Source organism: Mesoplodon densirostris, chromosome 11, assembly GCF_025265405.1.
Source record: "Mesoplodon densirostris isolate mMesDen1 chromosome 11, mMesDen1 primary haplotype, whole genome shotgun sequence".
Taxonomy (NCBI): Eukaryota; Metazoa; Chordata; class Mammalia; order Artiodactyla; family Ziphiidae; genus Mesoplodon; species Mesoplodon densirostris.
Genome location: NC_082671.1, coordinates 69,745,076 through 69,762,017, shown reverse-complemented (window position 1 = coordinate 69,762,017; position 16,942 = coordinate 69,745,076). Strand labels below are relative to the sequence as shown.

Genomic DNA, 16,942 nt, shown 5'->3' with positions numbered 1-16,942 from the left:
TCTACCGCCCGGCTGCTCCCAAGCCTCACTGACCGAGCTTGGTGACAGTTAGAAAAAAATGAATCAAGGGTCCATGTGCCAGGCACTGAGCTGCGACTTTTGCGTAGCGAGACGGGGGATGGAGAGGGGGCTCAGGCAGGGAGCCCTCCCCGGATAGAGTGGTGGGGAGGACTTCAGACCCGATCCTGAGGGCAGTGGGCTTCCTGAAGGCTCTCGGCAGGGCTGCCAGGCCCCTTAGGCATCAGCATCATGTGGAAGAGCGGGAGGGAGGTGCAGGGAGAGTGCGACAGGTCAGGGAGGTTTTGCCAAAGGAGCCGGGGGGTCAGGACAGGTGAGATGGGGGTGCAGGGTGGGGAGACCTTTGAGAGGCGAGCCTTGGTGGTTTCACAACAAGGGGGTGAGGGTGGTGGGGAAGGGGAGGCTTGGAAGGCGACACCTGTTCCAGGCCTGGCAAACGGGTGGCCGTGGAGGGATGGAGGTGCCTGCCGCTCACGGACATGGGCGGAGTGGCAAGCCCTTGAGGAAGGCAAGGGAATTTGCGGGGTCTGCTGCTCTTGGATCCCTGTGGGCATCCAACGGGCTCCCCGAGGCTGCTCGTCTCATCAGAGAAGGCACACGAGCGCCCAGAAAACAGATGTTTCTCTGAGCTGAAGCAGCTTGTTAGCAAGGGCTACTACTGACAAGGGTAGCCCGTGCCCCCAACCCTGGCCTGCTCCTTCCCAGGCCCTGTGGTGACCGGCTGGCTAGGGATCCAGTCCCCGGGGCCCCCTCTCTGCGGGTGCTGTGAATCCAACTGAGGGGCGGACAGTGGCGGGAGCCCCACCCCTCCCACGTGCCCGCTGACCAGGTAGTCTCCGGGTTCCAAGAAGTGGCACGCACCGCAGCTTACCTGTGTAGGGGGACTCCCCTCAAGCTCATCTCCCTCACGAGGTGGACGTGGGGTGGGAGGCGGGGAGCTTGGAATCGGGCCGGAGCACTGGCCTGCCACCCCTGAGGGCCAGGGGCCCCCTCTCCTCGCCGCACCCGCACCAGGAGAGGCATGGCCTGAGCTTTCTAAAGACCGCAGTCCCAGCCGGAAGAAATGAGACAGATCTGGGGCTAGACCTTAGCTTCGGAATGTGACAATTTATTTGGGGGGGGGCAAAAGAGGCTTTTCGCGCCCCCTTCCTGGCATTGATACGATATTGAAGAGCAGCAGAACAAAACATACAAGACAGAGTCATTAGCACAGACGCCCCTCCCCCGGCCCAGAAACAACCGAACCCGGAACAACAGAACCAAAAGCCACACCCAATACAAGGCGTCTTCTCCACCTGCAACCTTTGGGAGAGGGGCCTGTGGCCTGGGGACCCAGCCCCACGCTGAGGCGGCGTCCCCATCTCCGGTCTCCTGCTCACCCTACTAGTTTCCTGTCTTGAACCACTGGAGGCAAAGTTTAGCCAGCTGGGAGCTGGATGGTTGAACCACAGACGAAGGCAACGACACTTCATTTTTAAAATGAGAGAGAGAAAAAAGAGACAGTGCCCCTCCCCAAATATAGAGCTATATATGTATATTTTATATATATAGAATTCATTCGTGCACAATTCATTAAATGAGCTTTTCAAAAATTAAAAAAAATTATAAGATACATTTCTTTAGGCCTTTGTGTTTTTAAATTAAAACCAACAACACGAAGTCTCCATCTCTACTCCACCCTACAGCAGGGGGAAGACCCAGAACCCTTGGTTCCTTCTACTGTGGCCTCTTGCAAGGGGGTCCCTCGTTAGACCACCAGCCCCCCTCTGCCTAGCCAGAGCTCTGCATACAGTAGGCGCTCAGTCACTGTTGGAGTGGGGTGCTGACTCCTTCAGGGAGGGATGGGGGGGACCCCACAGGCCTGGGAAGTGGGTGCCTCAGTCTCCACCCAGCCTGTCCCCCCTATTTTGGAGTCTTGGTGACTATCAGCAAGACAGGGTCAGGCTGGGGACACCCCCTCTCCTAGAGTTTTAGCCCCTAATTCTGGGCTTTCTGAATCTGAGAGGAGATGCAGACAGAGACAAAACGAAAACCTTTAAACACTTTTCTTTCTTTCTTTTTTCAAAAGTGATTCCTTAAACCATACAAGCCCTCAAGAGGCTGCCTTGGGCTAGTGCATGGGAGCCTGGAAGTGGGATTGACCAGGCAGGTTCCACTGTCCAGCGTGGGCCAAGTGCAAAACAAAAAAACAAAAAAACAAAAACAAACAAAAAAAAATCAAACCAAAAACAACCAACAAAACCCCCAAAGGCAGAAAAGGCGGTGCGTCCACTTGGGTCCACCCAGAGGCTAGAAAGGCTGGTGGCAGCCCAGCTCCCCGAGCTAACGGTTTCCTCCTCTGGGCTGACTCCTCACCTGGGACCGCCTATCTCAGGGGTACCCCCTGACTTTGCAGTGGCTCCAAGGCCCAGGTCCCCACCTTTTAAAGAGGCTTCCCCCAAAAGGTCAGAGCAGCTGGACTCTTCGCTCCAGTGAAGCAGCTTTGCCTCTCAGAGCCCCCGTTTCCTGGTCTTGTAAGTGGGGTGACCCCTCCCACCCTGCCTGCCTCACACTGAGGTTGGGGACTTGATCATCACCTCTTTCCAGAGCAGAGGAAGGCTGAAGCCCATTTTGACCCTGACCGCTTTGCAGGGTGAGAATGAAACGGGACTGTGGGAGGCTGGAGGCCCCAGTGCCAGCAACCTCGACCACCACCTAATCTTCAGCGGCTGCCTGGACACCAGCAGTGCTTTATGAAAAAGCTGTGTCGCCCAATACACCCATTTCACAGAAGGGCAAACTGAGGATCTGGGAGGGGAATGAGACAGGAATGGGTCCCAACTTCCCACCTCAAACCAGAGACACCAGACCTCATCTGTTTCCTATGACATGGGGGTGGGGAGAGGGTGGCATCAGGGGGAGATGACCCCAGCCACTACTGAACATGGGAGAAGATCCGGCTTTGAGGGGTATTTCACATATAAAAATAAAGCAAACCAGACTGCAACTTCTGCTTGGTAATAGGCAAACGGAAAAGCAGCAATGGGGGAGGAAGGGCCCATAGGAGGCTGATCCGTGCAAGCGTGTGCTGGGGGGCCGTGGGACCCCGCTCAGAGCCACCCTGGGAGAGAGGTAAGGAGGGCTCTGCTTGCTCTTGACCAGGTGCCCACTCAGGCCCTCAGGGGAGCTGCCCATCTGGGAGCAGTGTGCATGCATGCCTCTGCATGGGCTGGGGCAGGGCTGCACAGCTGGGGGTCAAGGGCAGCACCCTCCCTGTGAAAAGAGAAGAGGCAGGCACTCCCTCTCCCTACGGCTACCCCCAACACCCTCTGATCACCACCTAATACTCTCCCAGAGTCCATAGCTCCCGTCTTCTTCCTGAAGCTTGCATCCCCTACCTGGCCAGGGAAGCTCGGGGGTGTCTTGGTCATTGGGGTGATGGGGAGGGAGATTCCCCCACGGGGTGGCGGTGGAGGGACAGTACGGCCCAACAGGCTGGCAAAGGAATGGAGGAAGGCAAGGAACCCAACTGTACCTACTCACCAGCCTTCCTGGAGAAAGTCACCAACGATGGGTCCCGGTGATGGTGGGACCCCTGTTGACTCCTACCTCCCCACATCTCAGCTCTATTTGCCTGGCCCCTGCAGCTTCTGGCAAATTCCCTTGGGATCAGGGGTCAGGCTTCCCCTCAAGCGGGGACAGGTGTGGAGTCTGGGCTCAGCGCAGGAGGGAGGGCTTACCTTGCCTCGGGCCAAGGAAGGAGGGCAGTTTCCGTGCCTGGGAGCCTCCCAGCTGGGCCTGGGCCTCTATCCACGTTCCTAACATTGCCGCCTCACCTGTGCAATCACTGCGTTACTAGTTTTTCTTTAAATATCTCTTTCTCCCCACCCCACCCCCAAACCCCATAGGAATCCCACAATATTTTTTCTATTTCTTTTTTCCCCTCTTTTTTTGTTTTTTTTTTGTTTGTTTTTTGCAAAACTAATTCTTTCACTTTCCTGTCATAAAATCACCTCTGAAAACACAACTTCTTTACAAAAAAAGTCACGAATGACACGGACTCTCAGGAAAACACATTTCTATGGTCTCTGGAAACACCTGTAACTGGCACCCAGGTGGACACTCACCTGGGGTGGGGGTCGGGGGGAAATCCCCTCTAAGGACAGAGGAGAAATACCAGCCCTTATTTGGGGGGAAGCCAATTGGCACTTGGACGGCCACAGAGCCAACACAAAGGGCAGGGTGGGGGAGGGGTCCAGGAGCAACAGTCCCCCAAACCCTGTGATGGCCCCCGTTCTACATCCTGGGACGGGGAGGGTTAGGGGCCCTGCCACAATCCCTGGTGGGGAGATTCGGAAGAAACAGTCCTCCCGTGCTTAGGACCAAGGCGTTTGTTTCCGAACTGGAATTCCCTTTCTGCCATCATGGCTCTCAGGCCACACACCAGGAAGCCACCTTGAGCCACGTGCAAGGACCCGCCACTCATGGCAAACTGAGTCTGGGCAGCGCCTCACTGCTGGCCAGCAGGGCTGTCTCCCCTGCCCACCAGACCCCTGGTCCCACACGTGCCCGCTCTCCTGAAGGACACAGGCCCCCTCTTCCGTCACCCCCGCTTCGGCCACCCTGCCCTCCCAGTGTCCAGCCTAAAACTGGGGTTTTGGTCTCTGCCACTGGCATGGACACCTCAGCTCCCTGGCAGCAGAGGAAAGAGAAGCTGCCCAGGGCACCAGAGGCCTCCCGCCGCTTCAGGCATGCTGGGCTGTGAGAAAGCCTGGGCGGTCGGAAGCAAGAGAGAGGGGGCCGGAGACCCTCGGAACGGTGTCCAGGCTTCCTACTCCCCCCCGAACACCCAGGAGCAAGAGGAGGCTTGGGACGGGGGTCTCCCCTCTGCCTCGGTCCCCACCATGCCACGTCTGACCACCCCAAAGGAGAAGGGCGTGGGATGCGTGCCCCCCGCACACGCGGGCTGGGAGGATCGGCCTCCACAGCAAACTCCTCAGACCTGGGCCAGGTCCCAGGCCTGGCTGATGGCAAGGGAGGGTTCCAGGCCTTCGATCTGACGACCTTACTGTGAGGAACCCTAAAGGGCGCAGCCTCGAGAGCCGGGCCCTGGGGCCAACGCACACACGGATCCACGCAGACCCGCCCAGGACGGCAGGCGCATGCGCAATCGGAAAGTCCGCGCAGCAGGCTCTTGTAGCACCTTTGGTCGAGAACTGAGGGGCCTTTAGATGCTAGGAGGCCGTGGCAGGTGAGGTCCGTGCCAGTCCCTCCCGCCTCTGAGAGCGGGATGAGGAAAGAGATGGGTGGGTGAGGCCCATGGGGGCCTGCTTGGGTCTCGTCCGAAAGTGGGCCCTGCTCTTGCCGCCCTCGTGGGTGGGGGCAGAGGGGCCAAGGCCGCCTTCACCTCAACCTCTGTCCGGGCTTTCCCATCCCTGCCCCTCCTTCCCAGGCATCTGGAGGAAGGAAAGGGATGGTGCCCATGCTGGGATGGGGTCCCCTAAAGGGCCCCAGCAGCTGCCGGGTTAGCACCGAGAAATCAGATGCTGTGCGCGAGAGCTGGAAGCAAGCTGGGGAGAGATGGGATGTGGAGGGGGCAGCTGAACCCCAAGTTCTGGGGCTCCCCAGGAGCCACCCAGCAGGCCCCACTGTGCGTGGGCAGGGAGGGGGTCAAGAGACAAGAGAGAGGACTTCCCAGTGTCCTGGCCCCACCCTAGCCCCACCCCGTTCCAGGACCGCCCCTCCCACTGGGCTTCAGGGGGCTCCAACTGCCCAGCCCCATCCCGGGGTCAACACCGAGCCATTTGAAACAAGCAAAGCACAGGCAGGGTTGTCTGAGGGCGGGGGCGGGGGCGGGGGCGGGAGCAAGAGTATGACTTTGGGCAGGAGGGCCCCCCAAACCCCCCTCCTTGGTGGAGCCCCTCACTTGCTCTGCCCACTGCTGCCACCCCCCGCTGCGGCGCCTGCTACCCCAGCAGCCACCTTCTCGAAATCCTCAGGGTTGCAGAATTCCTTGATAGTGACCGTCAGGAGATTGCTGGTGACATCGGTGACGACCACGTTGGAGCAGGGTGACATCTCAGGGCGCCAGTCTCCAGCCTCGGGCTCTGAGGCGGCGCCGGCAGGCTGAGGGGCCGCGGGAAGGGCCTGGCTGGCAGCCGCAGTGACGTCGGGAGGCGCCCGCTTGCTGGTGGCCGCCGCCTCGGGAGGGATGGACAGGTCAAGCACCTCGGGCTCCCGCCAGTCGGGGGCAGATGGACTCGTGGTCTCGGGGAGCAGCTTGGGGGGCGCGTCATCCGGGTCGGAGGAGGACTGCGGGGTCGGCGAAGGGCAGCCGGAGGAGCTGGAGCTGCGGGCGTCGTACGGGGCACTGGGGGCTGCCAGGAGCAGCCCCTGGCCAGGGGAGGCGGCGATGTCGGCCTTGGTGGCTGGCGGGGGCGGCAGAGGGCCGGGCGGGGGCTTGTTGTACATTGCGAAGGCGCCGAACTTCATGTGGCGGATCTGCGTGCGCAGGACGCTCTCGCTGAACTTTTTGCTCTTGCCGATGACGCGGTTCCGTGAGGGGACTTTGGGGCGGGCAAGGGCCCCGGCCCCCTGCCCGGCGCCGCCTCCGCCCGTGCCCTTGTCGATCACCTTCAGGTTCAGGATGATGCGGTTCCGCTTGGGCTCCCGAGGCTTGACCTTGCGGTTGATGATGCGCACGGTCTCGGAGAAGGGTGAGATGGGCGGGCGCAGGCCGGGGCTGCCCCCCTGGGGGTCTGGGCGGGGCAGGGGGCGGCGGGACATGCGGTGGCAGCGGCGGATGTCCTTCTTGAGCCGGTGCACGGCCGCGCTGGAATGCAGCTTGGGCGAGGAGGCGCTGGCGGTCGGCTTGACCGAGAAATGCACATCACTGATGCGGAGGGCCTCCGCCTGGGCCCGCGCCTGTGGGACAGGGGGAGGCAGTGGCTGAGGGCTCGCCGCCCGCTGACCTCCTCTGGACACCCCTGCACCAGCCACCCACAAGTATGGTCTCAAGAAGCCATCCTGAGAGCACTTAAGAAATCAGTGGTGCTCTTGACCTTGCCTTAGCGATAAAAGGAAAACAGGTTCAGACGGGTGACACAAAGTGTGGAAGGTTGGAGGGCAAGTCAGACCCTCGTCCAGGCCCAACTGCAAGACTAACTTTCCAAGTTTGGCCGTGGGTCTGAGGGACAGACAGACGGGTCGGTGGCTGCCCTTGCTGACACAGAGGAGTGTCAATAGCCAGGACACTGCACAGAAAGAAGCCCCTGATCAACCCCGCCCTGGGAGGATCCCAGCCCAGTGCTCCTCCATGGACTAATTTTTGGTGACAGAAAGGCGAGGGCGACCCCTCCCACCTTCACCCCATACCCCAGCCCTCCGGACCTATTAGCAGATGCCCTGAGCTCCTTTTCTGCCTCTGAACAGGAGGCACCTCCAGCTCATCATCAGCTCTGGGACAGACCTTGGCCCCTCCTCCTCACTCCCAGCACCCCACTCCCCCCCGCCCCCACTTCCCCTCCTGGGTCTGATTCATCTGACTGCCCAGGGTCTGGCTCAGGGCCTGGGTCTGAGCAAATTGGTACCAACAGACTCCAAAGCCAGCACCTAAAGCCTGGTTGGCATCCACCCCAGGTAGACATGGGTTTGGTGGGGATGGACTAAGACGTGGGATCAGCCACTTCATATTCTCTCTGCCAAGATGGCCTGGGGACAGGATGGCTGAGCAGAAGTCTGTGGGGAGCAAGGGATACTGTCCCAGGCTCCTGGGCCCAGCTGCACATACTCCCAGGGGTGAAATCTATAAAGCCCCGCCAGGGCTCTGCAGCAGCTCACCTTCTGTCTCATGGAAGATGCGAGGTGTGTGTGTGGGGGGGGGCGGCGGGGGCAGGGCCCTCGACTCCAGGTCTAGGGCAAGAGACTCACAAGGTTATGTAAGCCATCCTCCACGACCAGTCCTTCCTTCACTAAGAAAGTACTCATGAGTCACATGCCAGCTGCTCAGGGCTACAACTATGACCACACACAGCTTCTACCCCTAGGGGGCTGTGCTCCACGGAGAAGACAAGTAACAGGCCATTAGGGTGCAGGGTGATTCAATACAACAGAGGAAGTACAGGGTCCAGAGGAGCACAGATCAGTTCCCAGTCATGGAGGATGAAGCCTAAGTAGGAAAAAACCCTGGTCCTTCCTGAGCTGACTGTGCCCCAGGTGGCCTGCTGAAGGGGCCCTGCTAAGACAAATGGTGGAGGCATAGAGAGCCCAGCGATGAGAGGATGGAGTGGCCAAGGGACCGAAAGCAATGGCTGGACAGAGTGTAGAGATGGATGACCAGTCTGTGTTCTATACAGATACCCTGGTTCCTGGTGGGAAGAGGGACCATTAGGTGGTGACTGCCTCCAGCCAGGTGAGCTAGGGGTGGCTGAGAGGAAGGACACATTCCCATGATCAGTCTGTGAGCTCCCCAAGAGGGGGGTCTGTGGTTTAGGGTCTCTCCACCTCCCACCCCCACAGTGCTGGATGCTTGACTAGTACCTGGGAGGTAGCCTGTACACCTCTCAGATAAGACTAGACTGTATTTGACCACAACCCCCAGAAGAGGTGTTTGTGGACTTACATGCTGAATCAGCGAGGATGTCACTTAGAAGGTAGGAGAGGCACACTTTACTGCCACATGGTCCTCCCAGCCCTGCTGGGGTGGCTTAGTTAACCATCCCTCCAGCCACTAGGTGGCAGCACACGTGGGCCCGACCTGCCCTGTGCCAGGGCTGCCAACTCCTCCTGCCCCGAGCCAGTGGAGCCAGGGACTGGTTCCCTCACACCCCTTCCCAGACAAAGGCAGGGGAAAGCCAGCCTTCCCTTGGCATAGCAACAAGGGCTTTTTGCAGGTTCATCCCCCATGGACTTTAGGGGATTCCCCACTCTGATCCCCAGGGGTTGGTGGCTATTCTCTCTGCATGCTGTCTGAGCAGGACCTCTGTAAGTATGGTTCTGCCGGAGTCCAGCAGTGATGCATGGTCCCTGGGGACTGGCAAAGAGCACAGGCAAGGCAAACACCAGATCCAGGATGAAACCCCAGCTTAGTGGGCCTCCTCTGACCACAGTATATGTTACCTGGTTAGCACAGTGCCTGGCACACAGCAAGCACTCGAAGAATACTAGACTATCCAAGGGGCGGGGCGGGTGCTTATGAGCAGTAATCTTTTTCTAATGTATGGTTTCCAACCTTTCTACAAAAATATTTACTTTATAATGTCTACACATTATTATTTTTTAAAAGGGGCTGGTTCACCCTTCCTCCTCCTCTCCTCTCTTCTCCCCAGGTAGAGAATTCTTTGAAGGTGGGACCTGGGTCTGCCTGTGGATTAAAACTGGTAACCACAGCCCAAGGCATTTATTGCACTCTGACTGTGTGACAGGCATGGCTCTGAGGGGTTGGCATGTACTATACATAGATAACGTGGAAGGTTAAAGACCTGGACTCTACCACTCACTCTCTGTGACCACGGGCAAGTTATTTAACCTCTCTGGCCTCAGTTTTTCTATCTACAAAATGGGGATAATGCAACCTACCTCAGGGGCTCCTGTTCTCTTCAGAATAGTTCCCTGCAGAAAGTGAGTGCTATCTGAGTGTAATTTGTTTACTATACACACTTGTCCTCTTGGTGACCCACAGAGCAATGGGTTCAGACCAAGCTGATCTCCATCACCCCTTGCAAATATCTCTCTCTCATGCTACCTGTTTTTAAGGTCCAGATCAAGGTTCTCTCATCTGCCTCTGCATCCCCTGCCCCACCAACTCTACAGCCTTGTTTCCTTTTTGTGTGTGTATGTGTGTGTGTCCATCTTGCTCCCTTAACCTGACGTGTACTCTCTGAGGGACAGGGTTAAGAAAAGGAGACATGATGAAGCCAGGAATCTGGGTGGTGGGAGCTCAGGTAAATCACCTCCCCTCCCTGGACCTTGATCTTCTCATCTGCAAAATAGGGATAATATTCCCTACTTCATAGGGTTGTTGAGAGATTTAAAGGAGATAATCCATGTTGGGGTCAGCACTGTGTTAGGCCCATAGCCAGCTCAGGAGATACAGCTATTAAAAAAGAAAAGCATTTTGTGAATCGATGCTCATGGTCATTACTCACTTCCCCGCTAGAGGGCACTCCAGCTGCACTGAGAGGCTGTCACACGGCCCACTGGCCCTCCAGCTGCTCTGCCCCATCCCTCCGAAGAAGCATCAAGAGTTAAGGTTACTCCACAGATCCCCTAAGATGTGTGTAATTTGGCGACAAGGGTCACAGAAATATGTAATTCTGGAAACCATTATTTCTTTCACTTCTGCACAGTTCTTTTGGGGGTGGGGGGCTGGAGAGCCCCCCCAAATTGGGCTTTGAGCCTTTAGGACAAATTGGAGATTCTGAGTTCTGCATTGTGCACAGCCTCTTTTCTGCAGAGTCCTGCCTGCCCTTCCCGTGCCAACTGCCACAAAGTCACAGGCTGTAGGGGTGGGAAGGGGCCCTGAGACAACCTTAGCGCTAGTTGTGGGGGGACTGTGGTTGCCCACGGAGGCCCGCCTGCAGCCTTGCCTGCCACCTTGGGTCATCTCACCTTCCCTTCCCAGGCTGTTCTTTCTCACTAAAAAAAATAAAATAAACACCAAAAAAACTCTAAGATGGCTTCCTCTGGAGCTAGGTCGCCCTCCCTTGCCGAGGCTAATGTGCTCTGCTTTTACTCTCCCACTCTCCATCCTCATTAGAGCCTCCAGAGACAGCCAGAAGTGGGCAAAACTGAGAACCAGTGGCCCAGCCTGGGTGATAAAACTCAAAGTGAAGTGATTTAAGGTCAAATTCAAGTTGGATCCCTCTGTGAGGAGGGGAGGCATACAGAACAAATCCTGAGAGAGGGAAGCTGCGGGCAGGGAGGCAGGTGCCCCCCCCCACCAAAGCCTCTCCCTGTTCCCCACGATGAGGGAGACCAAATTCACTCTCCCCCTGGGTTCTACTTCCAGGCAAAGCCCTACCAGCTCAAGGCTGGGGGAGATGAGGGTTCTCACGTGCAGAAGCCACCCCTCCCTGCCACCCCCTCAGGTGGGCACCCCACCTGCCTCACCCACCCGCTTCCTGTTGGCCTCCCCAGACCCTGGTTTTGTCAGCGAGGATTATCCTTCCCCCTTGTCCCCATTCCCAGGCCCCTCTTGCTGAAGCTGGAGCTGGCCAGGGCCTGCTGCCAGGGGCTCTTCGGGGGCTCACAACCACCCCTTGCCCAGCTGGGGCCCCTCTGGAAAGACCCGCCCGCCTGGGCGGCCGCGGATCTGTCCCTCCCCTGCAGGCCCCGTGTTGCGCCCGGGCTGGGGGCCCGAGAGGGGCCTGCTGGGGCTGGGCCAGGTTACCTTCAGGAGGAAAGTTTTGGGTTTGGGTCCCCTCTTCTTGGGCCCATACAGCTCACGCTCCCTCTCCCTGCGGCCGAGAAACGCCAGAGGTTAAAAAGAGCCCCTTCCTGGGCCCCACTCCGCGCTGCCCTCCCCGGCTCTCCCGCTTCCCCGCGCGGCGCCCCAGCCGAGCCTCAGCCCCGCCGCCCCTGCCAGCTTCCCAAACTCACTTCTGCTCGAAGGCTGCAATGAGCCGCGAGTCCAGGATGTTCTCCTCCGGCTCCCAAGTGCTGTACCTGCCGAGTTACGCATGCACAAAATAAAAAAGAAAACCAGGGAGCCAGAGGCACATGCGAGAGAGCAAATGTGCGCACCCTCCAACGGAAAAAAAAAAGGCCCCGGTGTGCGCTGCCTCCCTTCCCCCCTCACCCCTGGATCCCGTGACACTCACTTGATGGCCCACCCCTTCCATTTCACCAGGTACTCGATGCGTCCCTGAAAAACAGAGAAGGAAAAAAGGGGGGAGTGGGGGTGGGGAAGATGCGGGGACGCGAGGAGGCGGCTGCGCGGGGGTGGGCGAGAAAGCCCGGGTTAGCGGGACCGCTTCGCCCCGATGGCCCGCGGATCTGAGGACCGGCTGTGGGGCTAGGCGTCCCGCCCTGGGAGGCGGCTAACCTTTCGGATCCGCCGTTTGATGATGGATTCGGCCGCGAAGACCCGCTCGCCCACTGCAGACAGCTCCATCTTGCTCAGCGGCACCCACAGCCCATAATACTCCCTGCTCCCGCGGCCGGTGCTGCACCGCTCGCGCACGCGCCACAGCGCCCAGGCTCGGCGGGCGGGCGCGCGGCGGGGCGCGCGCTCGCGTTCCAGCTGCGGGCCATCACGTGACCCTCTGGGCTGGCGCGCCGTTGCCAGGACCTTCTCCTCCCCCGGGGCGGTTGCTAGGGAATGTGAGCGCACGCGGGGCGGGGGCGCGCGCTGGTTCTTAAAGGGGCCTAGCCTGGTTGGGGGAACCAGCGCCGGAGGCCGGGAGGGAGATTCTTGGCCTGCGCGAAGCCGGGCTGGGGGCGGTGCAGTCTTACAAACACTTTCTCATTCCCCTCTGCGTCTTCTCGGCCCCCGCGAGCTGACAACTTCTCCCTCTGAATCCTCCCTTACAAGTCTCTCCCGGACCCGGGCGGGGAAGGGCAGTGGAGTCTCTGCAGCCGCTGCTCATCCTCCCAGCAGAAGTTTGCAAACAGTTAAATATGATACAGCAGAAATGCATTTGCTGTTGCCTGGCCAGGCCCTGCGGGAATTTCTTTAAAACATTGCCCCCCACCCCACCCCTTATCCATTATTTATGTATTCGTGGGAGTGTGGTTTTGTAACCAGTTCAGATGAATTAAAACAAAAACGCCACCGCAGGAAAGGGTGGGGGAGGCAGTGAATGGGGCCGAGGAAGGCCGGGGTGATCCTTTGCATCTGTTTTTCTGCCGGGGTCTTGGGCGGCACCTGCCCTCTCCCGGGAGGTCGGGTGAAGACGCAGCGAGGAAGATGTGGAGCGGTTCGGAAGAGAGAGGCCGCGGGGTGACAACGAACTCCCCACATACCAGATTGGGCCCGAAGCGGGTCATCATTGGGTCATTCGGCAGAAGCCGCCCTTGCGGTCACGTCTGTATGTTTTCTAATTCCCAGGCCCCGTGCCGCGTCACCCTCCTGCCCCCTACAGTTCCTCTAATGGTTCCGCCATTGCTCACGGGGAGACCAGAGCCCAGCTTCCTATTTGGGGAGGGGCTGGGAGACCTAGGCTGTCTTGGAAGGGACGCAAAGTAGCCCTGCCACACAAAACGCTCCATTTCTTTTATTTTGTATTATTTCAACTTTATTTTTTTTAAATCACACCAACAGTCCTGTACCTTGTAAATTTTTTTAAAGTAAGAAAAAAAGCAACCGTCTATAATCTCCATCAAACCATTAACCTCTTCACGGATCTTCCAGCCTCTGTCCTATGCCTATATAAACACACATATATATGCACATATATACACTGTATATAGATAATATAGATATATTTAAATTCTTTCTTTTTAGCAAAATGGGATCATATCACACTAGCTGGAATCCATTTGTCTCTCCTAATGAGATAAAGTGGACCTCTTTTGGTGTCACTAAGTACAGATTTCCCCATCATTTTAGTGGCTGTGGTGGCGTTGCGACGGAGGTGGAGAGAAACGGGAATGTGGTAAGGCTCAGGGGTGTCTCTTGCGCTCATGATTTATTTATTTATTGGAAAGGAGAATTTTTACATGTCTGTGGTGCAATACCAATTCTTGTGGTTTCAAGTCAACCGCGTCAAAATTTCTGCTTCTCACTCCTGCATGTCTGCTGATTTGTCCAGTTATTACCTTGGGAGAAATCCCCCTCCCCGCTGAAAATCGACATGCTCTTGAGAGAGAGCTATTTGCTGGCCAGCCCAAAGTGGGCTGTGTAAGGATAGAGCTGCCCTCCTGGGGGTGGTGTGGGTGGATGGACAGGTAAGCTATGTGGATATGAGTGTGTGTGTGTGTGTGTGTGTGTTCTCAGGCTGAGGGACACAGGCAGCCGGATGAAGCGGGTAAGCATCAATCCATTTGTTCGTTCATTCAGCAGCTTTTGTGAGCCCTTTTTGAGGCTTTGTGTTAAACTGTCAGAAACAAAGGTGCCCCAGGCTTGAGGAGCTCTCAGGTGACTGCTATGCAGTGTGATTAGTGCTGGAATAAAAATGTATTCGTTTCTTATGGCTGCTGTAATGGTACCACAAACTCAGTGGCTTGAAACAACACAAATGTATTATCTTACAGTTCTGGAGGTCAGAAGTCCCACATTGGTGTCATTGGGCTCTAGGGAGAGAATCCATTCCTTGCCTCTTCCAGCTTCTAGCAGCTGCTGGCATTCATTGGCTCATGGCTGCATCACTCTAGTATTTACTTTTGCCTTCCCTTGACTGACCAACTGCCTCTTTCTTATAAGGACCTTTGTGATTACATTGGGCCCATCCAGATAATCGAGGATAATCTTCCCATCTCGACACCCTTACCTTATCTGCAAAGTCCTTTTCACCATAGGGTAACATATTACATAGGGTATATAAGGTATCATGTTCATAGGTTCTGGGAATTAGAATGTGGACGTCTTCGGGTGGGTGGAGCATTATTCAACCTGCCACAAACAGTAGGTATAGGATGCCCTGGGAGTCTAGATGTATTAGTCAAAGTTCTCCAGAAACAGAACCAGTAGGATATATGTAGAGATATATAAGAGGAGATTTATTATAGGAATTGGTTCACATAGTTATAGTGGCCTAAGAAGTCCACTGTCTGCAAACTGAAGAACCAGGGAAGCTGGTAGCAGAAGGCCTGAGAACCAGGGGGCTGCTGGTATAAGTCCCCAAGTCTAAGGGTGTGAGGAACTCCAATATGTGAGGGCAGGAGAAGATGAATGTCCGGGCTCAAAAAGAGAGGGAATTTGCCGTTCCTCTGTCTTTTGGTTCTATTCAGGCCCTCAGTGGATACCATGGTGCCTGTCCATGTTGGTGAGAGTGGACCTCTTTATTTGGTGCACTGAATCTAATGCAGACCTGTGAGCAATAATGTTTACTAGCTATCTGGGCATCCCATAGCCCAGGCAAGCTGACACATAAAATGAACCATTGTACTAGATACGGGAACAGCCCACTGCCTGGAGGAAGGGAGGCTGGGAAGGCTTCTCAGAGGTGGGGACATTTAATTTGGAACTTGAAAGATGAAGAGGAGTTTGCCTGCTAGTGAAGAATAAGAAAGACATCCCAGGTAGAGGGGTCAGTAGAGCAAGAGCTTCCATGAGAGAAAGTCCCTTCCACCTCTTCCACAGTCTGAGATTTGGTCCAACACCACAAGGTGTTCAATAAATATTTGTTGGATACATGAATGGGCCATTGAAGGGATTTTTCTTTTTCTTTCTTTTTTAGTTTTTATTGGAGTACAGTTGATTTACAATGTTGTGTTACTTTCTGCTGTACAGCAAAGTGAATCAGTTAAACATATACATATACCCACTCTTTCTTAGATCCTTTTCCCATATACGTCATTACAGAGTACTGAGTTCCCTGTGCTATACAGTAGTTCCTTATTAGTTATCTATTTCATATATAATAGTGTGCATATGTTGATCTCCACCTCCCATTTATCCCTCCCCACCTTGAAGGGATTATTTAAGAGTAAGTTTGACCCTATAACATATGTGTGGATTCAGATCCAGCAAACACCACTGAGTGTCCCCTTCCATCCCTGGGTTGGGCTCTAGGAACTCAGGTGCACAGAGGGATGAAGATGCAAACAGATGTGATGTGAGCTGTGCAACTTTTAGTTGTCAGCCTCAGAGAGGGTAAAATGGGGGTAACCATGCCTATCTTGTAAGTTTATTGTGAGGATAATGAGATAACATAAGTATGGCACCTGGAGCTCTGTCCGGCACATAGTAGGTATGTGATAGTGAGAGTGTATGTATATGCCCTAGACCAGCTCATAGCTAGAGAAATACACACACACACACACACAATGTATATACAAGTTTTTCTTCCACTGAAACTCAGTTTATTGGATCAGTTCTAGAAATTGAAACTGTATTGGTCAAAAATAACACCAAACACTTTACATGGCATTCATCGTGTTTCAAGGACTCCTCCAAGTGCTTTACATATGATATTAACTAATTGAATTCTCAGAATAATCGTATGAGGTAGATACTATTATTATTCCACTTCACTGTTGAGGATACTGGGTTCCTACCCAAACATGGAAGATGCTGAGATGAACAAAACTTAAGTTCTATATCCATTAGATGCCCTTCATCTCCTCCTGGTACCAGCTGAGATCTACCATGTGATGTAATTTGACTTACAAAACTATGGACACAAAAAGCTGAAGATGTGCAGTCAGGTGACAATACGAGTCCCAAAGAGTGGAACCATGTATAGTTCCTTCTGAAGTATTGTGCTGTGAAATTATGTGCCCCCAAAGAAAGGCTAACTATTTTTAGAAAGAGAGCAGTAGAGACTTTTGGAAATATGCCTGAATACGGTCATAATTGGGCAAAGGATACAGGGAATGCCAATTTTGGCAGAGGGATCTTTTGGAAACGCAGTTCTGACCAAGTCATTCCTCCATGTAAGACTTTTCAACACTGGAAGGAGCTAAAATATCAACGTGGTCAGGGGGAAAGCCTCTCAGTGGCTCATCGCTATCTCTAGAAAGCAACCTGAGCTCTTTCTCATGGCGAAGGGGCCCTTCATGATGGTTTCCACTCCCTGCCCCCATCCCAGACAACCCCTTCCTTTGGTCTCATCAGACCACCTGCTGTTTCCTGAATGGTCTCTGCTTTTTCACACTTTTGCATCTTTGGTTCATCTGGGAAGCATCACGTATCTTTCAAAACACAGTCCTGGGGTGTCCTTGTGTATGAAGCCATATCTGGTCCCCCAGATAGAACTGGCCAGGCTTCCTTGGCCCCATTTGAGTATTTGCAGAGTTCCAGGAGCACTGAAGAGTTCTGTTGGGTCACTTGTCATCTCCTCCT

At 55.3% G+C, this 16,942-nt stretch overlaps 1 protein-coding gene across 1 annotated transcript; it reads right to left on the bottom strand.

The window, feature by feature from the left end:
• Positions 1 to 1,115: 1,115 nt before the first annotated feature.
• Positions 1,116 to 12,190, bottom strand: CBX6 (chromobox 6). Its single transcript, XM_060113136.1, has 5 exons — positions 12,041 to 12,190; positions 11,817 to 11,860; positions 11,596 to 11,661; positions 11,387 to 11,453; positions 1,116 to 6,921 (listed from the first exon to the last, which is right to left on the bottom strand). The coding sequence occupies exons 1-5, from the start codon at positions 12,107 to 12,109 to the stop codon at positions 5,920 to 5,922; spliced, it is 1,248 nt and encodes a 415-aa protein (XP_059969119.1). The 5' UTR covers positions 12,110 to 12,190; the 3' UTR covers positions 1,116 to 5,919.
• Between the last annotated feature and the right edge of the window lie 4,752 nt (positions 12,191 to 16,942).